General features: G+C 35.1%; 1 protein-coding gene across 1 annotated transcript; it reads left to right on the top strand.

Moving 5' to 3' along the window:
- Positions 1–3,583: 3,583 nt before the first annotated feature.
- Positions 3,584–6,476, top strand: pla2g10 (phospholipase A2 group X; the record flags this gene model as incomplete). Its single annotated transcript, XM_079818689.1, has 4 exons — positions 3,584–3,620; positions 5,116–5,284; positions 5,799–5,905; positions 6,328–6,476. The coding sequence occupies 4 exons, from the start codon at positions 3,584–3,586 to the stop codon at positions 6,474–6,476; spliced, it is 462 nt and encodes a 153-aa protein (XP_079674815.1).
- Between the last annotated feature and the right edge of the window lie 4,584 nt (positions 6,477–11,060).

The raw sequence follows: 11,060 nt of genomic DNA, 5'->3' as shown, positions 1-11,060 counted from the left end.
AGTTGAAGATGGTTACAGCGCCCTCTTTTGGACACACTGGAAAACAGCCGGCGTGATCTCCTGCGTTTATTTATTTATTTATTTATCCTTTATTTCCCTTACAAACAAGAACTGCAGTACATTGAAGGAAAACAGCCGGCGTGATCTCCTGCGTTTATTTATCATTTATTTCCCTTACAAACAATAACTGCAGTACATTTAAGTAAAACTGCAGTATAATGTAGTACAGGGCTCTCAAGTTTTGAACTGAGTTCAGAGTGAGATTTTGGCGACGGCAGCAGGGGTTTGGGTGGGGGTTCTGATCTGAAAAATGACACTAATTTGTATAAATAAATAAATAAATAATATTTGTATTTTATTTAATTTAACATTTCTGTGTGTGTGTGTGTGTGTGCGTGCGTGCGTGCGCATAGTATTAATTCTTGCATTTCTCTATTTCAAAGAAAGATGTCAGGGAAGAGGTAAATTAATAATCCATAATAATTTGGAATATTTTTTTGCAGAATTTACTGTGTTGTAAATATAATTTATTCTGAAGCAATAGTCTCACCAGTGTTCAATCAGATTTGAGATATTTAAATCTGCATATCTTTTTGATATTTTTACCTTTTATGAAGGGCATTTTCCCATAATCTTATTAAATATAGGCTATGCTTCAGTTTTCATTTTATATACTTAAATTTGATCTATTAATAAGACACTGTAGGGCTGTTGTCAATCAAATTAAATAATTTACACTGAAAAATTCTATGAGATTGTTTTAAATATTTTTGAATATAAAATTAAGAATATTTTTGAATATACAATTAAGAAATGTTGTAAAGAAAACACTAAACTAAACCACCAGTAGGTGGCAGAATGTAAACTTTGTTGTTGCGGGAATATCTAAATCTTACCCGGATACAGCAATGCTATTTTCTGATTGGCTGTTCGGAAGCTGTATTTTTTATTTGATTGGCTGGTGCGTGGCAGGGCCTTCTGAGCTCTATATGTGGAAGTCACTTGATTCCTCTAATAGCAGCGCAATTTGGTGGGCATTATCCTGGAAATTTCTCTGCGTGAGAAATACAAGGTGTGGCGTGTGAGCGTGTGAACGGGTTGAAATGCGTGTGTCTCACGCCCAATGCGTGAGACTTGAGAGCCCTGCTAGTAGTATAACTGCAGTACAATGCAGAGATGTATAGTAACGAAGTAGAACTACTTCACTACTGTACTTAAGTACTAAAAGGCAGTATCTGTACTTTATTAGAGTATTATTTTTTTCTCCTACTTCCACTTTTACTTCAGTACATATTTTCGATTAGTTTAATACTTTTACTCCGATATTTTTTATGTGCTGCATCGTTACTCGTTACAATTATAAAAATGTTACGAATCATTCCATTCCAAACCCACATTACCGCTTATGAGAGAGAGCGCGGGCGAGAGTGCGAGAGAGAGCCCCGCGCGAGCGCGCATTCACTGTCTTTAAAACAACACGAGCGTCTTGCGCTCAAATTGCTCTCTATTTGTTTACATAGTTAATGTGCACTGTGAAGTAACATATACAAACAATGAACAGCTGTATTTTTATTAACTAAGATTAACAAAGATTAATAAATACAGTAACAAATGTATGATCATGGTTAGTTCATGTTAGTTATTAGTCTAATACATTAACTAATGTAATGTTAACAAATCAAACCATATCGTAAAGTGTTACAAACAAATCATTTACTCAGAACACCTCTTGAAATGAGAATATAAGTGTGCTTACCCCATTTTATTTTAGTAAGAGTGGTTATAGTACGATTTAATCTTAATGAACTACAGTATTTTCAGGTTATTTATATGGCAATGTGTAGAAAAATTACCTACCAACATTGTGATTGTCCTTTAGCTTAATCATTTGAAATAATAAAAACAATATGATGTTCAAACTTTTGACTACTTTCTTTAATAACTACATAACACAATACTTGTACTTTTACTTTCAGTACTTGAGTAGAACATTTTAAAATAAACTACTTGCAATACTTAAGTACAACAAATGTTGAATACTTTAGTACTTCTACTTAAGTGTGGTGCTTAAAGAGCACTTCAACTTACTCAAGTCACTTTTTTGATAAAACTGTAGATTTCCAGTATAATGAAGTAGTAAAACTGCAGTAAAACTGCAATATTGCATTTTTTCGTGTCCAAAAAAAACAGCATGTTTCTACTTGTAACAACTGCAGTTTTACTTCAAAAAAACGGCGGTATTTATTTGTAAGGGTTAACCAGGAGACCCCATTGAGATATTAAATCTCCTCTTCCAGGGAGACCTGGTCAAGACGGCAGCATATAAAGTTTCACACATAACCACAAAACAATAATCATACAAAACAATTAATAAATATAAAACCAAGAAAAGCAATTGAAGCCAACACGGAAGTGACTTAATCTGCAATTCATCGAATGACCACTAGGGACAGGCTCCCATTGAGCAGAATCTCATTGAGCCCCAACTTTACAGCAGAAAAAAAGCATGTTTACAGCCTGGCATAAATTGTGCTTTTGGTCTATATAGCTAATTTTGCCCTTCATGACAACTGTGAAATACATAATACATTTAGGAAATAGACATTTTTTAAAAAACGAAAGAAAACAAGCCGAGAGTCTAATAATAAAGAGTTTAAATTGCCTATAATAAGTGCTAATTTACCTAAAAATAAATACATTAATTCAGGGGCATGGAATGGAAACTTGTTTCCGCCACAAAATTAAAAAAGGTAATTGCGACTTTTTATCTCACAATTCTGACTTTTTATCCTCAGAATTTCGTTACAGAAACGCTCAAGTGTGAAATAAAACGTCGCAATTGTCTAAATGTTTTATTCTGTGTCGCTGAAACAAGCTTTCAGACCTATAATATTAATTTTAAAATGCGTTTAAATCATATAATTGGATTTAAATTATTTTGTGAGAAGAAAGAGGGCGTGGTGACTGAAAAGACAGAACACAAGTTTGGAAATAGTTTTCAGTGTTGCCTCTGACCAATCATAATATTCAATATAGCATAGCCATAGTTGAGTATACAACATGCAAAATACTAAGTCGGGTGTATACAGAGTTAAGATTATCAAAATGATTTCAGTTATCCAGAGGCTACTGTGTGGCCTGGGGTGAGTTTATGAATAGATTTAATCGTTTACAGATGCAGGAGAGAGTAAATAACCGCACGTGCTGCTGCTGCTGCTGCTGCTGCTGGCGTGTTCGATCATGACTAGTTTCCAGTTGGCAGCTCATCCAGCTCAAGCTGTTTGTATGGAAGAGCCACACAGCCACCATAGGGCGGTCCCGAGCTGAACACACAACCAGTCATCAGACAGAGGGGGCACATTATCCAACATTCTCAGACTTTAACTTTAACAGAGCTTAATTTTAACCCTGAGGAAAGAGGAAACAGCAGCCTCCAGCAGCGTGTGAGTGAGAGAGAGTGCGAGGATTACAGTAGGAGGGATGTCCTGAGATTACTCAGCATCTAAAATAAACCCAGCACTGAGGAAGTCTGTTTATCCGAGACTGAATAGAGACTGGACTGTTACCTGTGACTCTGAGCACAATGCCTGCGCTGTATCACACATTCCTGCTCTTTACAGGTGAGGCTGCTCACATCTCTTTTAACACTCTCACTGCTTTCTTCTTAAATAATCTACATTTATTCATTTAGCTAATTTAAAAAGTGAGATTAGGGCAGCACTAGACACCTGCAGTGTGTGTATGTAAATATTACATATCATATTAATATATAATAGCCTAGATACTTTTTTATATATATTATTAAAAATAGAATGAGTAAATGCATTTAGTATTTTTTAAAATATGAAAGTATTTTAAGAATTTTTAAAATGCATCTAGCTACTCTTTAAATTATTATTTTTTAAATGACTTTAAAGATACAAAGTGTAAGTTGAAGATTTATTTATTTATGCAGAGTGGACAAAACTAAGTAAAAAGAAAATCTACCACAGTGGTTTCCGCAAATAAAAATAAAAAAATAAAATAAAAAAATGTTATGACTAGAGCGTGAATTTAGAAGGCTACGTTATTACCCCTTTCAAGGCCCAGAAAGGTAGTTAAGACTTCATTAAAATAGTCCATGTGACTACACTGTAAAAAAAAATCAGGTCTCCAATTGAAAATTTTCTAGTGAGCGATCACATCTAAAATTTTCAGTTGGCCAAATTGAATTTCTTGAATTTTAATTGAATTAAATTGCATCAATTCACAGAAATTCAATTTGGCCTACGGAAAAATTTAGATTTGATCGCTCACTAGAAAATTTTCAATTGGAGACCTGAATTTTTTTTACAGTGTACAGTGGTTCAACCTTAATGTTACGAAGCGACGAGAATACTTTCTGTGCGCAAAAAAACTAAAATAACAACTTTATTCAACAATTTCTTCACTTCTGTGTCTATCTCCGACGCTGTTCATGCGGGCAACATGCATGTGACGCAGGAGCCGGCCAATACTGAGCCGGCGTTCTGACGTAGAACCCGGAAGCGCTGCGCTGTGTTTACAATGTGAACAGTGTTATAGAGACTGACACTGAAGAGAATAAATTATTAAATAATTTTAATAATTAATTAAAAAAAAATGGGAGGGGGTTACTTTTGTATACACAAAAAGTATTCTCATCGCTTTATAACATTAAGGTTGAACCACTGGAGTCACATGGACTATTTGAATGATGTCTTTACTACCTTTCTGGACATTGAAAGTGGCAATTATGTTGCAGTCTATGGAGGGGTCAGAGAGCTCTCAGATTTAATACAAAAATATCTTAATTTGTGTTCTGAAGATCTTACGGGTTTGAAACGACATGAGGATGAGTAATTATTGACATAATTTTTATTTTTGGTTGTACTAACCCTTTAAGAAATCCCACACAAATGGAATCTAACACTTAATCGGTGGAATCTAACACTGCATTGGTGAAAAATGGTCCTATTCTTTCCTTGGGAAACTCTGGACAATAGAAGTACATGAAGATAAACGTTTACTGTGAGACTTAGTTTGTTTACTCAGTGTTGGTCAAAATTGGTTACATTATAACGAATAGGCTAAATTCACCCTTTTATATTTTTTTAGTCAGTATGGCTTCCCTGCAGCCTCAGCGGTCTTCAAGGAGTAAAAGGGGTCTGCTGGAACTAGCTGGGGTTATCAAGTGCAGCACGGGACGATCGGCTTTATCTTATGTGATGTACGGATGTTACTGCGGTCTCGGGGGTCAAGGGTGGCCCAGAGACCGAGCGGACTGGTAAGACACCACGATACCTAATAACAATGCAGTTCTCCAACAAATAAGCTGTGATTGCAAGCACTTCTCTATGCAATGGATCAATTTGCCTGTTCTTTTTTTAAATTTACTCCATGCATCTCGGTCACAGTGTGTCCATTTCTGTGGCATTCCCGCAGGCATCTGGAAAGATGTATTATAAGAATACTCCCAGCTCTCCCACACACAAAATAACTGATTCCCTTAACCTCAGTTTAGGATGCAGAGACCAATTTCACTGCAACCAGAGAAAGAGCTTTTCGGGAGAAGACAGCGAGATGAAAAATAATAAACAAACCTGCTATTATTGCGGCACATTCCATAGATCTAATCTTACAGAGTCAGCATTTTATCAGTCGTCTGTGTCGTATTTTTGCAAGTCTACTTGAATTATACGTTACATAATGAATAAACAATTAAAAACCAGACAGAACTGGGCTTGGTCTTCTGTGCCGTTTCATTAAAGATGATCTCAAGGGGATGTGTTCTTCTCTAGGTGTTGTCACAAGCATGACTGCTGTTATGGGGATGCAGAATTTGCGGGCTGTCAAACAAAAACCGACAGGTATCAGTGGACGTGCGACGACGAGCAGGCTGACTGTGGTATGATGTGCTATTTAGATCTTAAACGCCATATTTGCATTCTTTAAGAATGACTTTTTACGTTATAAAAGCCTGATCTAAATGAGAAACAGGACAAGTCAGTAAAGAGGAAAATGGGTGGAAAAGAATCTGTTTTGTTTTCCTTCAGCTTGAGGAAGTAGTAGTAATACAGGGTGTGTATTATAACAGATGGGACACTTCAGGCTAAAAAGACGGTAGTGTTCTTAACCAAACCACGGGATATTTTAGGATCTCGTTCCTGCGGTAAACACCATAATGTGCTATAGACAACACTCATGAGATTTACAGTATATTGTTTAGAGCCATAAAGTGATCATTTTAATTGATGGTTTCCTTCACTCTATATGTAAACTGCTCATTTTACACAGCCGACAATTTACATTTGTGTGTCTTCAACGCAGATACGCTTAATGACAGATGTGCGAAAATCCTCTGCCGATGTGACAGGGAAGCAGCCAGATGCCTCAGAAAAGCTCCGTTCAACCGAAAGTACACCCTGTGGCCCGATTTCCTCTGTGGATGTGTTCATCCCACCTGCAACATTTACTAATGGACAACATTTGGTAAACAAATCTTGTAGAGCTTGTATGTTTGATGTCTATTAGTTTGAATTTATATTGTTAAAAGGATTTCCATTTTCTACATATAAATGTATTTTATATTTACATAGTTGACTTCCAAAAGTGAATGGATTAAAATCTGTGCAAAATAATCACAATTTTGGTCATCCTTTATATATAGCCAAATTACAGTCATGACATCAGGGTTTTCTGAATGACACTTCACCATTTTAGATTGTAGGGGTGACCTGGGCTAGTTGTCACATTAGTGTTTCTCAGGATAGGTTTATTAAAGGATTAGTTCACCCAAAAATGAACCATTTACTCACTCTCAAGTTGTTCCAAACCTGTATTTCTAGGTTAAACAAGATATACAAGATTCAACTGTTTAATGTAATTTAAGTTGAAATGGTTTAAACATCCAAGTTGATTGTACTTAATTTAAGGCAGCATTTTTTTATATACAGTGCATTGACTTCCAAAGTGTTTTTTCCCCCATATGGAAGTCATTGGGGCCCATAAACTGTTTGGATACCCATATTCTTAACCCTCTGGTGCTCTTCGGTCATTTCTGACCGGAACATTTTCTGTTTTGAATTTTTAAAAATCACTGCTTCATCAGAATAATATGAAACTTGGTGACTTTTCTAGCATTAGGTATGTAAACACACAAAACAATTGGGGGTCATGATTCGAGCATGCTAATTGGTCGTAAAAAAAAAAGTAGCGTTCATTGTCTTCGGTCATAAATGACCGACCATAGGAAATGAATGGGAAATCGGCAAAAACACAAAAATTCTCCGAATATTTGTGTGTACAATCTACAAGTCGGCCACGATGCTGAAAAAAAAGTACACAGCAGTAAAGGGGTGACACTCTAAAACATCAAGAGTGTGATATTGACACATCCACTCACACACACACACACACACTTATACACACACACCCCTATGAAAAACTGAACCTATGAACCACATTTAGAATTTTTAAAAATCATAGCTTCATCAGAATGATATGAAACTTGATGACTTTTCTAGCATTAGGTATGTTAACACACAAAAAGATTGATTCGAGCATGCTAAGTGGTCGTAAAAAAAATATTCCCACTTGTGCTCTTCGGTCAAAAATGACCACCATAGGAAATGAATGGGAAATCTGCAAAAACACAAATTCACAGAGAAAAATCTATATTTCTAACCAAAAAAAAATATCTAAAACTTTATAATAAATAGTCTTTGAGATTTATTAAATATATAATCAAATACATCAAAAAAAAAAAAAAAAAAAAATCATTAAATGTGTTCCAAATAGAACTTGGGAATTCTCAAGCCTCTCCATTGAGACCTCTAGTGATTACACCCATGGTCGCATGATTTCTTAAATAATTCCAAAAGAGGGCGCTAATCTACCTTAAAAAAAAAATTATTTTGAAGGCCTAGTCTCTATTTTAACCTGAAATACTGCAATAATAAAAAACAAAAAAAATGTACAAAACAATTTGTATTATTTTCAATGGCAAAAATAGACCATAATTATTGCACACATATTAAAAAATACCATCAAATCATCTCAAAATACAAAATTAAAAAGAAAAAATATTATTGAAGAAAAATGTGTAGGTGTCCGGTCACTTATGACAACCAATGCAACCCCTAAACGAAGAGCACCAGAGGGTTAATCATATCTTCTTTTGTGCTCAGCAGAACAAAGAAACTCATACAGGTTTGGAGCAACTTGAGGGTGAGTAAATGATGACAGAATTTCCATTTTTGGGTGAACTATCCCGTTAAATCATTTTAGACAAATGTGTCACAAACAATAAGTACCATACTTGTTAGGACCTCCTCATGCAGACCCTACAATACACAAAACGCTTCAATACACAAGACATCTGACAAGGTCTGGCACTTCCTGAGAAACAGTCCCTTTGATGTTCCAATTGTATGGAGTGGTTCACACCTTTACAGACAGAAGCAGTTGATTGCATCTGGGACAGATTCAGTGTAATTCAATCTGATATTCACTTTTACATTATGCATTTTGCAGACAATTAGCATCCAAAGTGACTTTAAGGAACAAAATTTCATGAAATTCCCCTTAAAACATGAAAACACGTGTGTGTGGGTGGGTGTACTTGTACTATCTTTGTACTATCAACTATCTTTGTGAGGAGCAGTTTGAGTTTTAGATCAGCAGAGATGGGGACCTTATCCCTAAAACTTGACCCTCAAACAGGCCTTTAAAGGGGTCTCAGAAAGTGAGTACCTGCCAAAATGTCCTCACTTTCTGAGACCTCTTTAAAGGCCTGTTTGAGGGTCAAGACTTAGTTTTAGGGATAAGGTTATAATTAGGTTTAGGGTTAGGGATCAGGTTAGGCACTTAGTTGTGATGGGTATAATAACCCAAGACCAATTGTGAAGAATGAAGACCAAGAGTCAGGAGTGCAATTAATTAAATAAATATTTACTGAAGAATAGCTTGCCGTTTCATCAGCAGAAGCCAGCTCCAAGTCTCACAAGGAGTTTGTAGGCCGCGCTCTTCCTCGACCTGTTTTCGTACATACAATTTCCCAACAGTTATACTGTTTTCAAGGTCTAGCTACGTCATTACTTCAGATTGAATTATTCTTATTGGCTAAGAGAAAATAGATAGTCATAGTAAATTTCCACACAATGCCAGTTAATCAGATGCCATCCCACAGATCACTTGTTGGTGCTTTCACCCCAGAATTAGGCGCGTAGTGACCTTCCAGGTCTGGAGCAGGTGCCAGCTTGTCCAGAACAACATGCCCGTTGTACACCTCTAATACTGATCTGCAATACAGAACCCTAACGCACAAACACAGATACAAAGGCTTGCATCTACTGAAAACAACATAGTTCTCCAAAACATACAGATAACATGTTCTTCTCCTCAGAGAGAAGTACAAGCAATATTCATCTTTATTCTTTAGTGTTTCAGTAAAAGGAAATTAATATAAAATGAAAGACAATTATTTCATCCGGGCTAAGTGAGTAAGCACTGTTACTATATAATATAATCCTCAGTCACTCCTTAGAGACCAAATACAAACTTTAGAAAACATATATGAAGAAACAATAAACAATCAGTGGTTCTATTGATTAAGTAATATCATAACTGGAAAGAATAATTCAAAATCATTATAATAATATAGGAGGTTAATGCTTTGATTATACATTTAATTAGGATATATATATATATATATATATATATATATATATATATATATATATATATATATATATATATATATATATATATATATATATATAGGTATATTGAAGCGGCAGTGGATTTCAGAATCCACACCCTTTACCCCTTACTAATGTTTCCACACATTCATGCACACACTCCATAATGACACCATTTTCCCGGCAAAAACATCCTGAGTTCTTCACATAAAAATCAGTCTACAGGCGTTGATAGGAGGTCGAGGAAAGTCTCGTTTTTAAAGTTTCGTTACAAGCTGTTCACACAATAATAATAAAAAAAAGATTAATACATGAGAATTCTTTACGAATAGCCCCTTTAATGGCTTTTTTTTGGTGCTGAAAAAAATCAACAGCAAAACAACTATAAAACAAAATTCATGACACAGCAATAATGTAAAGGGTAAAAAAAACAAAAATTCAAACCATTGTTTATGCCAAAAGAAATTATAATACATTTTGTAAAATCAACATGCAGATAACACTTAAAAAAGTGATAGTTCACCCAAAAATGAAAATGACCCCATGATTTACTCACCCTCAAGTCTAGGTGTATATGACATTCTTCTTTCAGACGAATACAATCGGAGTTATATTAAAAATATGTCCTGGCTAATCCAAGCATTATAATGGCAGTGAATGGCAGCCCAAAATTGTGTATCCATCCATTATAAAAGTAATCCACACGGCAAGTAAAATACACCTAGGATGGCTTGAGGGTGAGTAAATTATGGGATAATTAGTATATTTGGGAGAACTATTCCTTTAACCTAGTGGTTTTCAACCAGGGGACTGGGGGTCTGGAGCCCACTAGGGGGCCTCAGCAAACTACCAAATGGTGCTTAAGATGGTTTAAAATGATTTAAAACGGGCAAAACAGTCATTAAAATAAGCCAAAGCCACAAAAAAAAAAAAAATAAACAAAAAGGATATTATTTTAATTCACCTGCTAAACAACATTTATCTTTTCTTTGAAGAACCTGGATTTACACTGTCTTTGAAAAACCTGGTGTGAAGTATGATTTCTAAACCTAAAGTATATAAACAAAATCTCTGTGCATTATCATAATGAATACACACTTTTCTAGTTGTGCCAGGCTCTAAAATACTTTATCAGGTACATTGTGACTAAAATATATATATTTTTTAAAAATGCATTTAGTAAATCATGAAATATTGGAAAAGTCTTTGAATGTGATTGTGAACCTTTAAATATAACTTACTTAACATATGACATGAATACGTTCAGACTCTCATTACATTGCAAGTCCTAGAAAGGAACATAATTAGCATTAATACACAGTTTATGTCTAAGAGAACTTCTATGTAATGATAAAGAGTTAC

This window comes from Gobio gobio (genome assembly GCF_949357685.1).
Source record: "Gobio gobio genome assembly, chromosome: 1".
Classification (NCBI taxonomy): domain Eukaryota; kingdom Metazoa; phylum Chordata; class Actinopteri; order Cypriniformes; family Gobionidae; genus Gobio; species Gobio gobio.
This window is presented reverse-complemented; position numbering and strand designations above follow the sequence as displayed.